A 20,072-nucleotide genomic window follows, 5' to 3' on the forward strand; every position below is an offset into this window, starting at 1 on the left:
AGGATTGAAAATAGTAAAGAAACTGTGCTGTTGTCATCTCTTTAGAAACTCTACAGGAGTAGCTGGGAGAAGCAGAAGGAAAAAGGATTTGTGCTTCGTTTGGATGCTTTGTCATTCTTGACAGCTAAGGCAAAGAGGGATCTGGCAAGTGATGTGAGTATGGTCTCCATCAGCCTCCTTTTTCTCAGGACAGCTGACAGTCCAGGTTGCTGCTAGTGTTGGGGATGTGTCACATATGTCTCAGTGCCCTGAGCCACCCTCACTAGATTCATGCTAAGGAGCGATGGAGGAGTTGTCTGGGTGATTGGCATTCTGTAATTAGTCAGAAGGGTTGCTCTGAGCAATTCAGAGCTTTTTCCCACATGCTGACTGTGTTTTCCTATTCTCATTTTGACCTGAGGGTGAATTTTAGAACTCAGAATGAAGTGGAAATCTCCTGTGAAACATCATAACTTAATGCATCTCTGCCTCTGCCTGGCTAGAAAATTCCTGAAAGAACCTTCTGACCTCTATGCCTGAAGAATGTTGTTTTTCCTAGAGAGAATCAAAAAGAAAATATTTCTTACAGGTTTTTGTGAACATATTATTATCAAAAAAGGGCTTATTCTTTATAGACACTAATTTCTAAGGCATTCCATTTCTTGTTTGCAAATGATCTTTGTACTGAGGACCCAGCATGCCACACCAATGGCAGACCATTGCTTTGCTCCCAGCAGAGCTGTCAGTTTGGCAGCCTAAATCATTAACTCTTGGTCTGTTTTCTTCTTCACAGGTTAAATATAAGGAGGGTTATGAGAAGATGAAGGGTAAGCTCATTGGAGTAAAGGCTGTGGAGGAAGATTCGCAGATGGCTCACTCCCTGCAGATGTCAAAGTTGCAGAGTGATCTGGAGTACAAGAAGGCCTTTGAGGGCACCAAGAGCCAGTTCCAGATCCCCATGGATATGGTTAACCTTGTTCATGCCAAAAAGGCTCAGAATCTGGCCACAGATATAGGATACAAGACCTCTCTCCACCAGTACACAGCCCTGCCTACTGACAGGAAAGTGGCATGGGCCAAGTGGGCCTATGGATTGCAAAGTGATGTAAGTCCAAAGCTTCCCCTCTTTCAACCTTCTCTCATCCTGCCCATTCCCAGCCCACTTAGCGCTGGCTTTATTCAGACATTTATGCTTGTAATGCCATGACACCTTTATGCACCTAATTTTTCAGCTATTAAACAGTGAATATTAACAGTAAATATTAACCACTTATTTCCTCAAGAGGTGTACTTAATTATGCAATGTTTCTGAGGAGGGTTATAACTCTGTTTATGAGCATGGCTTCTTCAAAGCCTACTTCAAATGCCAATAAAACACTAGGATTCCTATATGGTGTACATTTATTTTTGTTTCCTAATGTGCAGGGAGGTTAAATAATGTATGGTGATAAAATTGGTGATAAAATTCCATATGGAGACCACATGTAACCATCAGATGAGCTGTCTGATACTGTAAACAGTTAAGTTAAGCTTTCCATTCTGAGGTTGTAAGTCAGAACTTTTCAAGAAGACTGAGACAGAAATGTGTAAGGCCTTGTTGAGGTATGACTGCTGAAACCTTTGTGACATCCTTGAGAAACCTGACTTACATTTGAAATGCAGTACTGTTGGTAGGAGAGATTTTGTGAGGAAAGTGAGAATTGCTGCTGTACTCTTTTTCCTTAAAGACGTATGGAAAAACAACAACCCAAAATGCTTTCTCTCCAGTAAAACAAAAGGGTATGCTTTGGGAAATGCTGTGTCATTTTCTTTTTATTGCAAGTCACAGATGATCTTTTAAAGAGTGTTCCATATGCAATAAAACTGTAGTTAGAGTAAAAATTGCAACCAACAGTAAGGTGTAGACCACTTTTAAAAATTACCTTGCAAGGCATATTGCACAATTGCTGGTGAGTCCTTATACTTCTATTTCATTCTGTATTTTTTTTGCTTTCCTTGCAACTGTGCAATAGTGAATAAAACAAAAGCAGGCGCTAATTTGACTTCATTGTTGTTCTGGAGATGTCTGAATCCTTTAATAGCATTTTAAGTGTGTGAACACCAACAATAGGACATTTTCTTTTCTTTGTCAGAACCGATACAGAGCAGATCTGAACTGGATGAAAGGAGCTGGATGGATAGCCACTGGGTCATTAAATGTGGAACAGGCTAAGAAGGCAGGAGAACTCATTAGTGAGGTGAGATTTCATGACAGCATGTAACAGAATTTGCTGCATAATGCGTGCAAAATGTCTGTATAAAATTAAAATAATTTCCACTCAAAGGGGAAAGAAAAAGGCATACCACATGAAAGCCCTCAAAACCAGGGATAGGACTGGTAATTAGAGGGAAACCAGATACCAAACACATGCCAGTAGGAGTCCATATAGCCTTTGCAAAAACAAAGTAGGTGACAAATGATATTATGAATAATAATGGCAATCAAACAGTGCTCAATTGCTACCCACTAGCCTACCTTTTTAATGAACCAAAACAGGAGAGATGATGAAAAGATGGAGCCATTGGACCCAGAACCTCCTTTTGTAACAGATACACGTTTCTTTCTTGCTCGTTTTTCATATATATTCATTGAAATTCATATAGATATCTCTGTCTGCAGTTATCTATCAACCCTTTATTTCTCCCTATAACCAATATCACTTACAGGAGAAGTCAGACTCCAGAATATTTTGTGCCTGTCCAATGAGGCCTTCAAATGAAGTTCTGGTGTAAATGGTTAAAAGGTTCATAGTATTCTGTTTCTGTTATTTCAGAGGTAGTCCTGCTGGCCAAATCTGTTGTTGTAAGAGATTGAATCCTGTGATTTTTCAATAACTGTAATGCAGAAACCATGTGTCCATTCAGTCTGTGGTGTCTCAGAAAAATAGTCATCCTTTCACAACTGGCTGATTGCTAACACTATTTTTCCCCCCCATGTAATCATCCATTGTGAAGAAGGATGATTTTTTAGGCACAATAAATGAAATCCTCAGCTAGTGTCAAGCAAGGTAGCTTTATAAAAGCTTCCACAGTAATGCCAGCTGGAATAGTAACTGTGAATTCCATTTGGGTGTTTCAATAGTGAAAACTGCTGAGTAGAAATTTGACTCCCTAGGCTGCTCATCTCAACCTTTTTGTGAGTACTAAGTAATGTTAGGTTGCTCTGAGCCTTGTCCTTTCATACATATAGTGACCATATATAATAAAAAACAATTGCCTCTCTAGCAACTTTTTGCAGAGATGTTCTGGTCAACTCTGCTTTGTCTCCAAATTTGATTAAGACAAGGCATAAACCAGTTTTGTTCCCTGTTAAACTCAGTAAGATTGCTCAGTTTTAGGATATTACTTTTGGAAACCAAAACATTACTTATAAGTTTATAATGCATTAAAGTGTTTGTGTGTTTTACATTGGTATTTTTAGTCTTCGAAGGGTCAAGATGTTGCTTCAAATAAACTTGTGTGGGTCACAGCTCAGTTTAAAGGAAAATGACAAGCCATGAGTTTATCTCATGCATTTGGAAAATTTATTATGTGGTATTTGGAGAAGTGATAAAGGTATGGATTGATGGATTTAAGACAACTCCTGCAGGAAGGGTAGCTTTTAGTGACGTGTCCAAATGGAAAAACTGTCATTTTTTTCCACTGCACTGCCTACACCTTAATTATGTATATATAACAAAACCAAGAAGCTCTCAGAAGCTACTATGAGTTCTTAACAGCAAGTAAAATTAATGTCATTATCTAGAAGATATGCCATAACAATTAGGTACTGTGTCAACCACTGCACAGATTGGCTGCAGGTTTAAGGAGGTAACCTAAACCCCTAACCAATAAGTTAAATAGTTGCCATTATTAAAACACTACAATTGTCTATCATTCCTTGCTAAAGGAACTGGAAATGAAAAATACAATTGGTCATACTCTATTTGAAGTAATGTAGAAAAGATTTTAAAATCCTGAGTTCTGGAGTATTTAGGTAAGCAGAACCTGATTTTGAAATATTTTTCTTATATTTAAGGATTAATATTAATTGGCAAAAGGTTATTGTTGAATTGAAACAAATATTAATCTGAAAGTACCTAGGACATAAAGATGAGGAAAGAGGAATAATAATTATGTTCACAAATTCACTCTAATCTCCAGCAACCTATGATTTTTCTCTTTCAAATAGCATGAAAGAGCAGCACAAAATTCACAGCTTTGATCTTTTTCTGCTCAACAGAAGAAGTACCGTCAGCATCCATATGCTTTGAAGTTTACCAGTATTAAAGACACTCCTGAGATGATCCAGGCTAGAATTAGTTATAACCAGGCTGTGGATGTAAGTTATAATGTATATACATTATGATTATAAGAGTGGTATCCTCTTTGAACGACCTGATTGAAGCACTGGCTTTCTCTCTCTTTCTTTCTCTGAGATTATCCTTTGGAACCATGAAACTTCTGTATTCTGGTGTGGTGCATCCCACAAAGAGCATGTTTCTAACTTAGATTGGGAAGAGATCCCCCAGAAGTGAATGGGATTTTCATACAGAAAGCACTTTCTGTCCCACTTATCTTTAGAAGTAAAATTTAGGAGTAAGACTGACCTTTGACCTTTAAAGAATTTTGACCTTCTGATATTCATTAAGGAAGAACATGTCTGGGGTTCTTTCCCTTTTTCAGACAGATCTTTCAAATTTCAGTTTCTGTGTATTCTTTGGAAACAAAACATAAGGCAGCATGACAAGGAAGGAAAAATAAATTATTTCAAGCTGTCATCCTGCTGAGAGAGAAATCCAGGAGGGGAAACCTTAAAGGGAAGAATTGAGGCTGTTTGGTGTTTAAACATGTTTATTTTTAATAGAAGAGCGATTTAAAAATATTGTAGACTTAACTGGGATAATACAGAAGTGAATAATAAGCAAAAGTCACTCAAAAAAGACAAGTTTCAAACATGAGAGGATGTTTTATTTTGAAAATAGATATTTTTAAAGTGAAGGAGAAGATGAAAGACTTTGTGTAAAACACATGCTATTGTAATACTTTTGGCGTCTGTGCCTTTGGTTTAATTAATAAGATCCAAAAGGCTTACATCTCAGGCAGGATAAATATAAGTAATTTTGTTTCACTGAGTCACAGTCAAAATCAGTCTGGTGCTCTACTTCTTCACACATGGAGCTCTCATTAATTTTCCTCTTAGAGAGCTGCAATACAAGTGGGCCCAGCTGCTAAAAAAGTGTCAGACAGGTGAAATGGAGGAGTCCATTCTAATCCAGAGGGTCTCAAACTCTCCTGGAGAAATAATAGCCTGCAAAAGGCAAGTCAGGTGCTGCAGACATGGGTCAGATCTAAGGCCAAGGAAAGGAAAGTGTCTGTCTGTACCCATCTGAAAGTTGTGGTGTCAATGAAAGAAGAAAACTAGGCTAGTAAGGAAAAGTAATATGAGAAGGAGAAATCTGCATAGCCATTGTAGGGGAAGTTCCAGCTCCAGTTAATTGCATGGAACTCCTCTTACCTGTCTGCAGACATCTGAAAGTTATTTGGTCCTGGGCCAGCTCTGTGCTCTTCCTCCAAGGGTTGATGTGAGTGGCACACACAGACACCTCTTCTGTGATGGGATAAATCACACTCTGAGGTGTTGCAATCTCTTCCCATTGACTATTGAGCACCCTTTGCAACTGACTCTGGAGATAAATTTGGAGTAATTGCACAAATAATTACCATCCAATTTATCTGCCAAAATTGAACACCTTTGGAGAGGTGTTTGGGAGTCTTCAACTCCCTGTATTTCTGTGGAATTTCAAAGTGTTAGTGGGCCATTCATTGCTGCATACCCTTAATAACTACTGTTTATTTATCTTCTTCCCAACCACATATGTTAGAAGTTTTATCAAATTAATATTAAAATATCTAAATTTTCATATACATTGATTTACACACTCAAAACTTCAAGGAGCTCCTCTCTAGCACACTCTAGCTGATAAGTGTATCAGATCCCAAAGGCTTTTGAATCCATTTTGACTGATACAATACCTGTATTTATTAAGCCTCTGCTGCTTTTCTGTAGTGTTTGCTTTCCATAAACTTAATTGTTAATGTTTTTGTTTGAACTAATGATTGAACATGTAGAGAGTACTTGCTACTGAAATTCATCTCTGTTTGCAGAGGCTGTACAAGGAGCATGGAGAGAGTATAAAGCATCAGTATACACCAACAACAGATCTTCCTGAAATCCTGCAGGCCAAATTAAATGCTATGAATATCAGTGAGGTATAAACCTGACTTTTAATATTTTAAAGGAAAGTGGAAATGTTGATAGTGCTTCACTGTTTCTCCTAAATAGGAAATCATACTAGATTTCTTTCATTTCCCCCATATATGATCATTCTATGGTATGTTCTAAATACTTCTGAAGTAATGTGAGAAATCAAACTTCTTATTCAACTTCACCTACATTAGAAAGATTAAGAATGATCAAATAGATAGTATTTGCTAATGGACATTTGTCTTGCAATAATTCCTGTTGTGCTTTGATGGTTTCATTTGTGTTTGCCCTCTGCATTAGAATAGAATGAAACTCATCTGGTAACATCTCTAGGGTCTCAATAATGCTGCAATGTCAACCCTCTGAACAGCAACTCTTCTTAATTTCTGTTCTGTATTTCCTAGACTCGTTACAAGGAGTCCTGGAGAAGGATGAGAGATGGTGGCTATCAGCTGAAACTGGATGCCATCCCCTTCCAGGCAGCAAAGGCTTCGGGTGAAATCATAAGTGATGTACGTGAACCTGCTGCTGATGCTGTCCAGTAGGACATGCCAGTCACTCCAGACTGCATCTGCCCTGCTGAGTGACTTTTCATGGGAACAGCATGTCCAGCCAGCTCTGCATCTGGGAGACATCTCCTCAGACTAGTTAGTGTTGCTTTCGGAAGTGCAGCCTCCAAAATGCTTTGCTCTTGTTAAATAAGCAAAGGCAGGTTTGTGAAAGGAAAGCTGAACAGTTTACCTGCTGCAGAGACTGCACAGTCACAGGAATTGCAGTTGGGTGAGGTCTTCCTAGAGCCCACTAAAGCTTCATTCAGATTTACTATTGTACTGAATATTGTCAGAATTGGCTATCTTATGGAAGCCCTTTTATTCAGATATTAACAGCTGGACTAATACTTCTCTTTACTCCTACCCACATTTCTCTTCCTGCTTCCTTTTTAGCACAAATATAAGGAGGCCTTTCAGAAAATGAAAGGGCAGATGGCTGGCTCATGTGGCCTGGATGGTGACATTCATATTGCTCATTCAGTCCGTGCAACATCTCTGCAGAGTGATGTAAGTACAAGGAAGAGGATGGGGGCATTCTTGAATTGGTTTCCTAACTGAGAAAAGTTCCTCAAGGAAGATGCACATAGCTGTGGACTAGCTGTGGAATAGCCTACTTATTTTAAACTTAGGCTTTCTGTCCCACTTTCCAGATATATTAATATAATTGTGATATTCTTGCCATTCTTCTACGTTATTTAGAGTAACATTAATTTGACAGTAAAAGAAGCCTCTGTTCCATCTTCACACTCCTCTGCTTCATACCCCCACTGCCTGTCACAGAATATTTTACTCTGTGAAAGCATCACTCAGAAGCAGGTCTAAATGAGAATTAGCACTGGTCTTTGTACAGAAGTAAATGAAATTAGTAATTCAGTGTTGATTTTCAATTTATTGTTTTTCTGGAAGACCAAAGGATGAATGAGTTTATGGAATTTCAAGCTGGACTTTTTTGGTTGGGGAACGATTCCCACTTGGTCTTGACATGTGCTAAGAATGACATCATTTGTAGTTTGCTTATAAGAATTGTAACTCTTCAGTGCATTTTGAAGACTGGCTTGATCCAGAAAGCAGTGAAATATATGGGAGTGTGTTCATGGTTCTCAGAAGTGCTTGGTCTTGTACTGATGGCAGGCTTGGACGAACAGCTAGTAGAAAGTGTTTGAAGAATTCATCCATCTGTCAGGTTACTCTAAGTCATTTGATGACTCCAATAACTCTGGATATTCATTATCCTGGTGAACAGCCTGAACATCTCAAATTTGCATAATCTGATTGGGAAATGTCATGTGAAAAAAGTTTTTTGAAGATTTCTGCACCTTTCTTCTCTTGGACAGAGACAAGAAGTAAAAAAAAACCAACCCAGCACTAAATATTAGTCTAGAATTATGAAACTAAACTGGCCAAATCAACAAATAACCTGCTTGCATGTTTTACTTGGGCAGTAGCTGCCTCTTCTTGTGGTACTTTAAAAAAATGCAGTAAATTAGGACTTCTCTTGCCAGTTTGCTTAATTTTATAGATTCAATGTATCAAGTTTTAACAAATAAATAATCTCAGTTTAATATAATATAGATGGCTACTTTTTGATGAAGTATAGGCTGCCACATATTCTAATTATAATTATTGATCTTTCACAGTATGGTTAAACAAGTTTGGGAGCTTGTTCTAAAAAGAATAATTTATACTGCAAAATGGAAGAAATATGAGGAACGTCTCTCCTGATCAAAACCTGAATTTTAATTACTTTGCCGTGATATCTATGTGATCTCTTTCTCGCTTGATAGGTGAAATACAAGCAAGGTTTTGAGGGCACGAAGTCTCAGTTCCACCTGCCTCTGGATATGATGCCCCTGGTGCACGCCAGGAGGGCGCAGTCGCTGGTCAGCGAGCAGGAGTACAGGCAGCTGCTCCACCAGTACACGGCTCTGGCCGACGACGTGAGGCTGCGCTGCGCCCAGAACGCCTACAGACTGCAGAGTGAGGTGACTGCAGCGTGGCACTGCCATGTTTCCTGCTGGTTCTGGGGCAAAGCAGCTCTGCTCCAGCTCGTGAGCAAGTGGCAGCAAGTGTTTGGGCAGAGCTGAGGGGTAAACAATGGCTGTTCCCCCTCGATTACGTGGAGGAATGAGGCGTTTGTCTCACTGCGCAGTGGAACAATGTGTAGTAGAGATACTACTAGAGTATCTAGTGGAAACTGGAGAATAAAGTCTAGTAGAGACTAGAGAAACTAGAGATAAAGTAGTAGAAAGAATAAAGAAAGAATAGTTGAATAGAATAGTAGAAAGAATAAAGTCTAGTAGAAACTAGAGATAAAGTAGACTTTGACGACTGGGTAGAGAAGGGTTTGCAAGTGAGGATGATTGGACAGTTGGTAAAAATACCCTTTTTAAGGTCTTTCTAACAATGCAAACCCTTTACCAACTGGTGTTTACAACTTGATTTGGATCTGGGTGAAATTTCATGTGTACTTTCACAAGAAAGATTGAATTTGTAGGATACTTATAAGCTCTGGCCCAAGACACATCCATTGAAATTCTAAGGATGAGCTTAACTCCCTACATAGTCTTGAGTAAAATTAACTTAATAATGCCTTACAAATCTGTAGGCAGAGCCTTGAACAAAGGGCTTTTCATAGATCACATTGCCCCTTCAGTCCTCAGGAGGGGCTGTATCTTAAAAACCTACCTGGCCACAAAATGCTACTATATATCACCTTAACATATCAGCAAACAGACTTAGAGATGACAGGATGTGTCCAAACAAGTGTAATCCTAATTTGGATTACACATTATCAGAGATTCTGAGGCAGGTTTCCATCCATCCTACTCCTCATCCATCTCATTATGAAATGAAATAATATTGTTATAATGTATTTATCAGGAACCAATTGGTAACTTTTGAAATATTAATATTTACAGGAAGTCAGTGATAGGTTTGGTGGTCTGGAAAATATTTTAATGATGTGTATGCAGTGGTTCAGTGCTATTTTTCCTTAGTGTTCCTTGCTTATATTATGACCATTCAGAACTGTTAGAAATCAAGGTTAGTTTGTCTGCAGTTTCTCTTACTTAAAAGAGAAAGAAAAAACCCATATTTTCCTATGTTTTTATAAACTGGTCTCATTTTATGTAAATTTATAAATCAATAATATCTACCTGTGATTTATGTATTATATATGAAGAAAATTCATGTACCTGAAAAAAGTTTTTTCAAGGTTAGAAATGGAAGACAGAAGTTCAAGTAGCATTTGGTGTTCATGAGGCTCAGTAGTCCTCAGAATCCTGCATCTGTGCTGTAGATCTGCCAGGGCTGTATTCACACAGACACATTCATAAACACAAGATCTTAGGGCAATGTGTACAAACTCTCTGTGGTAGATACTAATTTTAATGGAGTTATTGCATATTTTTGGGTGAATAAATATAGGGCATCTCAAATGCAAGCTCGTAATTACTTCTGCTTGGTTTTCCTTAGAATTTATATCGCTCTGACATGAACTTTATGCGAGGCGTTGGATGTATTACCCCAGGGGCCCTGGAGATTGAAGGGAAGAAGAAAGCTTCTGAACTCATCAGCGAGGTAACAAAAGAGGGGTTTGATTTCTCCACTACGAACAAGAGTTTGCCAGATGTCTTTCTATTAGATTGGGCTGGCAAAGTGACTCAGTGGATAATGCCAGACTCCCTCCCCTTGCGTTTGATCATTCCACTCGTGTCCTAACTGCAGATGGGTGAACCTGATGGAGTTTTAGGCTTTGCAAACTTTTGCTAACTTATTTTGCAAGTCTTTTCTCCTGTGTTTCAGACCCAGGAGGTATTTATTTTATGTTATTTATTTAGGAATTTAAATGGGCTTTTCCAACTAAAAGTAAAGCTGTGCCTATCTGTAATAAATACCTTGTATTATTTCTCCAAAATTAGAATGAGCTTTGCAGTGCCCAGAATATTACAGAGTCCTCATCTCTGCACCTGTTTTACAGTCAGTCTTCTTGTTCACCTGCTGCTTTTGTGCGTTGTCATTTTTCTTCCTCTGTAACTGGACTTTTATTTCATCTGTCCTGTTCTCTTCGTACAGTTTCTCATAGTTTTAAATCCTGCATTTTTGCCTATATTCACATAGATGTGAAATGAAGAAAAGTAGGAATTGTGTTCTAAGGAACAAGTTCCTGCTTGCAGTGATCTTGTAGTCGTTTAGTTCACAATTCTGGCATCAGACCACAGGCCAGGTGAAACCTTTTCACAAAAAATCCAGTAGGTTTGTGCAGCTTCTTCTCTCTCTGGACTGGATTGCCTTTGCTTTAATTCCACTACCCTGGGTTAATGACACCAAGGGATGAAATAATCTCATTACTGTTTTCAGCATATTCAGCACGGCAGCACTTTTCTTTCATGTCTTTTTCCTTATTTACTTTTCATGTTCCCTGTGAAATTTGAATGCACCTAACTCAGAATAGCAAAAGGTAAATTAGTCTAAGGATCAATAGACAAACTAGAGTTTTAAGCACAAGAAGCAGTGGAATTCCACTAGAATTGGAAAAAATCCCTTATCTGACAAGGCAGTTTACTTATTCTGCTCATTTTTCTTTGTGTGTGAACTCAGAGTAAATATCGTCAGCAGCCACATTCCTTCAAGTACACATCGGTGACAGACTCTCCTGGCCTCCTTCATGCAAAATTCAGCAATATGATTGCTAATGAGGTAGGCTCTCCTAACGTGAATCAGAAAATATGCTTTTCAAAATGCAGCAAGCTGGGGATGGAGAACTGGGAAAGAGACAACCCTGTTCTGAAAGCAAAATGCATCAAAAAAAGGTGAAAGCATCACTGGTTTGTGCTTTTTCACAGTTAGATCACTTTTATTTTTCCCAAGTATTTAATACAGTTTTCAATTCAATCTCTTTCAAAAAGCTCACATAGTATCCAAACAACAGAGTTCCATTATCAAGTTTTTTGTATGAAATGGAGACTCAAAAATCAGGACTGTGGGGTGTTCTAGAGGGAACTCATTTGCATAGTATGATCCATCTTTGAGAGCTTCTCAAAGAGCCTTTTCTTTTTTAGAGAAGAATCACTGGTCTAAATTCGGAAAAAAACCCCCAAAACCTATAGAAAAATTATCAAAGTCATATATAATAACTTGAAGAAAAAAATTCAAGCTAGAAAATATTCCCAGTCTACCAGAAATATTTGCCTTTTTATTTCACACACATTCATGTTGCCCTTGACATTCTTAGGTCTACTTTCGCCTTGCTGGGAATATAACAATGCCGGGCTGAGAATGTAGTGGTTTGGCATCATCATATATTTATAAAAATTAGTGTAAATATCCTTTATGCCCAGCAAAAGCCCCACATCTTTATGCCCAGAAAAAAACTTCACAGTTTCAATGATATCCTCAGCTATTTTCAGTGATGGTTGACTACAGTTGTCACAGTCATTAACAACTTAAGTACTGCTGTTGTATTATTGAAACAAGACAGAAAATTAATTTCAGTTGTCTCTTTCATCTCTTTGCTAGCGCCTGTATAAAGCAGCAGGAGAGGACAGTCAGCATCACTACACACCAACACTGGGTCTGCCAGAGTTTACACGGGCAAGAATAAATGCAGCCAACCTCAGTGATGTAAGAATTTGTTCTGTATTTCTTACAACTTATTTCAGATGCAGGATGAATTGTGCAGTGGCAAGGAAGATGAATAAGTAGAGGAAATTTGAGGTCTATTCTATTTATGCTTTCCTTGATTTGATTATAATCAAATTAAATCTTCATTAGCATGTATACAGTTGTGAGTAAATTAAATCTACATAAAGAACGAGACATGTTTTGTCTGAGTTAGTAGGATTTCCCAAAGATAATTTAAAAAAAATTCCTTTGATTATAAAGAATGAGACTGTAACACAGAATAACAAATGAAAGATGGTTCCTTTGTTTGTTCCTTTGTGCATTTAAAAGTAAAGCAGCAGTCTACATGTGCCTTTCCTACTTTAGGCAAAATACAGAGAATCTTGGCATAATCTACGTGCTCAAGGCTACAAGCTGACAATGGAAGCACTCCCCTTCCAGACTGCCAGGGCCTCCAGAGAAATTGCCAGTGATGTGAGTTGAATGATTCAACCTCCCTTCTTGCCTAATTTCTGTTAACTTCATGTAAAACAATGTCTAAAGCAGATTTTACTGAATTAAAGCAACTCCATAATCATGTGAGACAAGTGTGAGACAGAATATATTACTTATGAATGAGATTCTTTGTGTGAATTAGGAAAAAAAAGATGAGGAAGAATTGCTGCTAATCGGGAACCAAGCCAGGTTAAACATCTTCCAGTGGGAAATAGCAAATGAATTAAAGTATTTGCAAACAGAAAGAAAAGGGATTCTGCCCTTTTTCAGGCAGTTGGCTCCTCATAACATAAAGTGCCCACTAACTCTGTGCATTCTGTTTTGAGCTGACTTTTGGAACTGTTTAGTATTTCCAAATTGAAATGAAGTCAGAAAAAGCTGAGGGTTCTTTGAATCTCCAAAAATCAGGAGTTCCCTGTCTGGTTAAGAAGAAAAATCAGTGCAAATTCCTGTAAATATGTATCCCCTTAACTTCTAAAATAGAAGAAACAAGTAATCTTATTCTTATAAATATCCCATAATTTAGATTGTTGTATGCAAAACACTCAGACATGGTGATACCCATTTCTCAGAAAGCCTAAGTTCATCCCTTCTTCACAAGATATTTAATAAATTCTAAGAAGATAGAAAAAGTCTTCATTTTATGTGGTACTTAGTTGCATACTTTATCTCTTACATGATAAAATATTAATATATTTCACACCTGTTTCTTTAATGAAGCAACCATTTCTAGTTGTAATTTATAATATGTACTTAACCATATTTTGCAGAGTGCTTTTGGTTACAGCTTCAGATCTGCTCTAGAGGGTACAAGTCTGTAATAGAATTACATCCACTTACAACAGATCTGAATTTGGCCCTTCATCTTGGAAGCACTTTATAAACATTAGATGCTGTAATTTAATCCCCACAACTCTCTTGTGTGGTAGATAAGTGTTATTATCCCATTTCAACTACATTATGAACTCTTCAGGGCCCAGGCCTTCCCTTTAAAGTTCTAAGCACCCTGTTGATGCTGTATAAATAAGCATTATCATCATCATCACTATTTCACAGAGAGGATAAATGCAAGATCACAGGGAGAGTCATAGTCCCAGCTAAGATGAGAATGAGGGGTTGCTGGTTCTTATTCTTTCCAGGAAAACTGAATTTACTCTTTAAAATAGCTGGGTGGCATTTGCAAATCTGAAGGCTACAGAGTGCATGGTGTTTTGCTTTTGTATAGATTTCTTTTTCTTCTGTCTTTTGTTTGTTTCTCTCATATTCTCATTCCCTATTCTGATGGGAATAGAATTCTTAGAGGGATAATAAAAGTACATGATTTGAGGTTAAACACGATCAATGTTTTGGGCATATTCAGAAAATGCAATGAGATGCACTTAACTTTAATGTTGCAGCTCCTGTGGTATTTAAATTTGAGAGCAATGAGATATTCAAACAATTGCTTTCTACTGCTACATACTTTGACTGGTATTACAGAAAACATAGATGTTTTAGTAATTTATCTTAAGTTATTTATGTTGAATAGCTGGTCTAAGTTTGGCACATTTTCTCTTTTCCCCTTTTTCTAAATTTTTAGTACCAATATAAACACAATTTTGTGATGGAGAGAGGAAAATGCATTGGTGCCAGAAGTGTTCTGGATGACGCCAGGTTGCTGCACTGCTTGCGCACCGCCAAATTACAGAGTGAACAAGAGTATAAGAAGGGATCCCAAGATGTGTGGTCCCAGTTTCATCTGCCCATGGACATGGTCAATCTAGTCCATGCCAGGAAAGCCCAAGCCTTAGCAAGTGATCAAGACTACAGAAAGAGACTCCATGAATTTACGGCACTTCCCGAAGACATGAAGATGAAGTGGGCCAAAAGAGCCCACATGCTGCAGAGTGAGGTAAAATCTTTCTTTTGGACACTACCAGCCTCAGTAATAGGATGTACCAGCAGCTCAGGCTGCTCCTGATCCTGACTAGAGAGGGACAAGATAGGATGAGGGACTGGATAGGATGTGAGGGAGAGCCTCACCACTTGGCTCTCACCTTTAGAACCCCAAATCAGGAATCCAAACAAATGGTGATGATGGTTTTGCCTGATACCCTCACTGCCTAGTAGAGTAATGTATGGCACACATGAGTTAGTTGATTGTCATGTCCTTTGTACATACAGGGGAGAACAAAAATGAAGGTTGGATGATTGGATTAAAGTCACACAGTGAGACACCATGACTCTGAAGTGAAGTCAGGATTGTTGGGATTGTGGGCACTTTGCTGACTTTCACTTTTTATTGGGTCTGCCTGATTTTCTTTAATAGATTAGGAGCTAAAAGCAAGCCTTTAATGTAAGTAAAGAAAGAGTAATGTGTCCTCCTAGAAATGGGGTTAACGAGGAACCATGAACCAGATAAAATAATTAGTATTCCTGACTTGTACTCACCTCATAAAATTATTTCAAAAGAGATTCTTTTACGCCCAGTACAAACAGGTTATTACTTACTGCTTTGAGTCATACTAATTCACTCGTGGGGCCTTCTCTTGTAACTTGCATATGATACATTATTTAATTCCTGGTGGAACGAACAAATGCAAACAGTTTGGCTTTACGATCTGATATGTGCATGGCAAATGAAATACCTCCAAATGTGAATATGAACCAGGGAGTTTTTTAAAAAACCTTAATAGCTGTGGATACAAAACTGATAGTTAACAATTTTCATTTTCAACAGCATCGCTATAAATCAGACCTGAACTTCATGAAAGGAGTTGGTTGGATGGCTCTGAGATCTCCGCAGATAGAAAGTGTAAAGAAGGCTGGAGAGCTCATCAGTGAGGTAACTGATAAATCTTTCATGGGATAGCAAGTCTGTAGGAATTGTTTACCATCAAGGCTCCTCGTTACATGACACTTACGAATGTAGCTTATCATTTCCTTTTGATGTGGGAGCCTGTTTATACAAGGTGTAAGTTACCAAGAAGCAGTATGGGAGACGCAAGTCCACTGTGTGACACCTGCTGAATATTTTCCATTCCAAATGAAACACAAGAGTATAGGCAAAACATGTAGGAATAAATAAATGCAGGAAACTCCATTATGAAATTCTAAGCAGGTGGTTATGGAAGTTGTGTAGAAAGATACAGCACTGACAACCACAATGAAGGGGCATTTGCCTGCTCAGTATCATGCATTAATGGAGAAAAATTATGAGCTGTCAAAAGCGTAGTGTTCAAAAGCTTTTTGCATGTCAATTTTAGTGGGAAGTCTTTTGTGCACACACTCACATAGACACAATCACAAAAAAGTCCTGTGCCTGATACAAAGGCATCCCCAGTCCCTAGCTGAAAGAGCAACTGAGACTAAAGCAGAACAGCAGCCTCAGGAAAGTGTCTTTTATGTTTTACCCCAGTTAACACACTCCTGGAATTGTCATATATCATTAACAAAAACATATCCTGTTTTTTTTCCTTTGTTTGTTTTTGTTGCCTCCTGCCCCTCTCAGATAAAGTACCGTCAGAAGCCAGAAAGTCTGAAGTTCACTGCTGTGGCTGACTCTCCGAGTTTGATTCATGCCAAAAACAGCTACCTCCAGTGCAATGACGTAGGTTTCCTTCTAATGTATAAGTGACCTTAATTTTGCTGTACCATGATGGATGAAAGAATTGCTCTTGACATTGCTTCCAGTATGACCTGCATTCAATGACTTTTGGCCCCACAGAGGCTGTACAAGGCTGGAGGTTCTGAAGACAGGCACAGGTACACCCTGCCTCCCGATCATCTGGATTTCATCCGAGCCCGCCAAAATGCACTCTACATCAGTGATGTAAGTAAACCTTCTCCTCTGGGGAGCTGGCTTGGTAAACTCATCTGGAAATAAAAACCTTCATGTATGTAGAAGCCAAGTTCTCTGAGCCTGACCAGAACTAAAATAAGCCAGAGGCAGTGAACAGCCAACATGTTGCTAGGTTTGGGCTGGGGGAGTTGGGTAAAGTCTGCTAATTTTTCTTTTGAGCATTCATTTAATTTTCTAGGGCAGTAAGCTATTATTAAGGATTTCAAACCTTCATTATAGATATGATTAGTTACAAATTAAAATCTTTTCTGTTTTGTTTGGGTGAGGGAGGAGGGAGAATCCTCTTTCCTAGACTATGTATTCTACCTTTCTGAAGCTGCAACACTGTGTTGAAATGATCCCTTAGGCATAGTTGTCATCAATCTGAATGTAACTGAATCAGTGAGGGGAATTAGTTTAAAAAGAATTTGTTTCCACATTATCTCATACAGAGGAACTCAGTCTATTCCTAATGTCCTGTTCCCTGACTAAATAGCTGTTGTCTTTACCTGTAGGGTCAGAATGACTTTAGTTTGTTAGGAGCTTTGAGATAGGTGAAAGAAACAAGTAGAAATTAAATTTTGAAGCAATAAAGGAAAATGTAAAAAGTCAAATAATATGTGCAAGGATTGCACACAAAGGAAAGGTCATCCCTGTTAGCAGGATGTACAGTGATGCTTATATTGCTTCTGCCCTGGCTGTCTTGCAGGATTTCTGGCATCTAAATTTACTTTTAAATTTATTACCACCTAGCAGTACAGCCACCAGTGAAACAGAAGATTGTCTTAAAATGTGGAGTGGATTTTGTGCTCCTTTTCCTATGGTCACAAACCCCAGGAGGGGTGAATCAAAGACTTACAGAAAGCAAATGAATAAAATCAGAAGGGGACAGCTGAAAGTGTCAGCTAAGATACCATGGCTGTGTAGTACGAACTGCAGACTGGAAGCTATTTTAAGAAAGCTACTAATGGAAGAAGAACCAAATCTAGAGCAACTTCTCTTCAGGATGTAAATGTGATTCACAGCCTCAAAGTCACATTAGAACCGGCTGTTATTCCACATGAGTTAATGAAGCCACATGTGGCTGAGGATAGAGATGAGGATCATTTGAAAAGCTCGAAATAACTGGTATTGAAATTAGGATGCCAGGAAACCCAAGACACTGTGAGTGGATGCATCAAAAGAGAGAATAAGGGCAATATCAATGCAATATTGATGTGACTGATGCATCACAGTTTCTAATAGAAATTAAATCACATCAAAAACAACCACATTCAAGTACAAAAGGAAACCCTGGTGGCACTTTTCAGATGATGCATTTTATCATTATGGTGAATAGAAAAGAAGTTGAAGTGCTATAGAACTGGATCAAAACCTTGGAGATAGTACTGATGACTCTTGATACAAATAAGCCCAGTAGGATAAAACATTTATTATTGCAGTTATGGAACTGCATTTAAGAAACTGCAGGGGGAAATGACTTTTTTGTTCTTTTCTTTTCAACACAGAAATTGTATAAAACATCTTGGGAACAGACAAGGGCATCTGGCTATGATTTTAGGATTGACGCCATCCCATTCCAGACAGCAAAGGCTTCAAGAGAGATTGCTAGTGATGTAAGAATTGTTCTGTTTCAAACACTTCCCAACCCTCTTCCCAAGCCACCCCATCCTGCAAAAATGGCCGAAGTCTGACATGAATGAACATTATTCTGGTATGGAAAATTGGTGATCCAATGAAACAAAGTGCTGGTTAAGTGCAAAGATTTCCAATTGAAATCTACCATTAATAATGTCCAATACCAGGCTTGTTCTTATGTGCCAAGAGCTTTTCTTGGGAAGAAGACATATTATGATTTAATCAAATAATATAGATACTAGGCTATGAATAGTTAAAGCATGGTCTAGGATAAAGTGGGTTATCTTTGAACACAGAAGACCACAGCTGGCAAGAAAGCTAAAGATGGAGGAGCTTCATTGGTTGAGCTCTGTATTGTGTGTACCCAAGAGTGCAACAGTAGGAGGATCTCTGATTACTTTTGAGAGATGAGCATTTTGGGCCCCCTAAGTCTTTCCACTCCTTTAAAAATGAGCACAAAAGTAATTCTTCTAAAGTGTCTTGTTAGATTAGGAGATGTGGTTTGATATCAAACAAACCCTCAGTCTTTGTGCACTACAGGAAACATGATTGATAGGCAGAGGAGGATAAGTTATTTCATAATAGAATTTGAAGGTAATTTGAATGTGAAAATGAGATTTTCCTCTGTACTTCCTGCAGTACAAATACAGAGAAGCCTTCCTGAGAGACAGAGGCCAGCAGATTGGACTCCTCAGTGCAAATGATGATCCCAAAATCAGACATGTCCTCAGAGTGGGGAAACTCCAGAGTGACCTCCAGTACAGGAGTGATTGTGCCCTAAACATGGCACAGTTCCAGAGTCACCTCAACCAGCCAGGATTCCTCCATGCCAAGAGAAGCCAGCAGCTTGCAAGCAATGTTAACTACAGGCAGCCCTTGCACCAATACACTTGTGACCCTGAGCAGCTAAATGTGAAACACGCAAAGCAGGCCTACAAGCTGCAGAGTGATGTAAGTGTGGCTGAGTGACATGGTCCTTGCCCGGGCTGGGGGCTGTCTGTGCAATCTCCTTTGCTAACCTTACCTGCCAACAAGATCACCTTGAAAGAACCACAGTCTGCTTGCTAAAAATGAACAATTTTTTATTATTGACCCTGCTGCTCCTTTATATGCTCTGTCTTGAATACCCAGGGCATGTGATTTGGTTAGAGCTCAACAAAATAATACATCCTGGTGTATGTTTCATTCTCTCAGATAAAATACAAATCTGACTTGAACTGGCTCAGAGGCATTGGCTGGACTCCCCCAGGCTCCCACAAAGTTGAAATGGCAAGAAGAGCTGCTGAGCTGGCATACCTTCGGGAAATGGGATTGCTGCAGCCTTCTGCTCAGTACAGACCTGGAGCTGTAAGTAGAGCAAACCATCTTGTCACAAATCCCCACAGCTCTGCTCCTTACCTGCACACATCCTGTCCAACACTTTTGAATGCTCCCTGGAGTCTACAGCTCTCCCTATTACCTGAACAGGATATGTGCACTTCTCTCATGAAGCTTTGTGCCTTAGTGCACATCTTAATTTGAAGGAACCATTGAAGGGAGTTCAGCAGTGTCGTGTCAGGATGTGTTTTCCCCAACTTGTGGATGATGTCACATCTCCAAGTGTCCTAGTACCACTGAGGAAAGCAGAAGCAGAGGTAGAAGGGACTCCCCATGCGACTCCCATTCTCTTTTCCTAATTTCA

The 20,072-nt window shown here is 38.8% G+C and overlaps 1 protein-coding gene across 4 annotated transcripts in view; it reads left to right on the top strand.

The window, feature by feature from the left end:
* Positions 1-20,072, top strand: part of NRAP (nebulin related anchoring protein) — a 48,206-nt gene that overhangs the window by 26,873 nt on the left and 1,261 nt on the right. For 3 of the 4 annotated variants that reach the window (XM_059476823.1, XM_059476820.1, XM_059476821.1), the window contains 19 exons: positions 46-153; positions 773-1,084; positions 2,112-2,216; positions 4,241-4,339; positions 6,166-6,270; positions 6,670-6,777; positions 7,210-7,323; positions 8,601-8,798; positions 10,291-10,395; positions 11,416-11,514; positions 12,334-12,438; positions 12,805-12,912; positions 14,513-14,824; positions 15,653-15,757; positions 16,424-16,522; positions 16,640-16,744; positions 18,262-18,369; positions 19,031-19,342; positions 19,586-19,738. In XM_059476823.1, the coding sequence (XP_059332806.1) occupies positions 46-153; positions 773-1,084; positions 2,112-2,216; positions 4,241-4,339; positions 6,166-6,270; positions 6,670-6,777; positions 7,210-7,323; positions 8,601-8,798; positions 10,291-10,395; positions 11,416-11,514; positions 12,334-12,438; positions 12,805-12,912; positions 14,513-14,824; positions 15,653-15,757; positions 16,424-16,522; positions 16,640-16,744; positions 18,262-18,369; positions 19,031-19,342; positions 19,586-19,738 (2,760 nt within the window). The remainder of the gene's footprint in view (positions 1-45; positions 154-772; positions 1,085-2,111; positions 2,217-4,240; positions 4,340-6,165; positions 6,271-6,669; positions 6,778-7,209; positions 7,324-8,600; positions 8,799-10,290; positions 10,396-11,415; positions 11,515-12,333; positions 12,439-12,804; positions 12,913-14,512; positions 14,825-15,652; positions 15,758-16,423; positions 16,523-16,639; positions 16,745-18,261; positions 18,370-19,030; positions 19,343-19,585; positions 19,739-20,072) is intronic. The other variant, XM_059476822.1, reaches the window with a different exon arrangement.

Source organism: Ammospiza nelsoni, chromosome 8 (genome assembly GCF_027579445.1).
Source record: "Ammospiza nelsoni isolate bAmmNel1 chromosome 8, bAmmNel1.pri, whole genome shotgun sequence".
Classification (NCBI taxonomy): Eukaryota; Metazoa; Chordata; class Aves; order Passeriformes; family Passerellidae; genus Ammospiza; species Ammospiza nelsoni.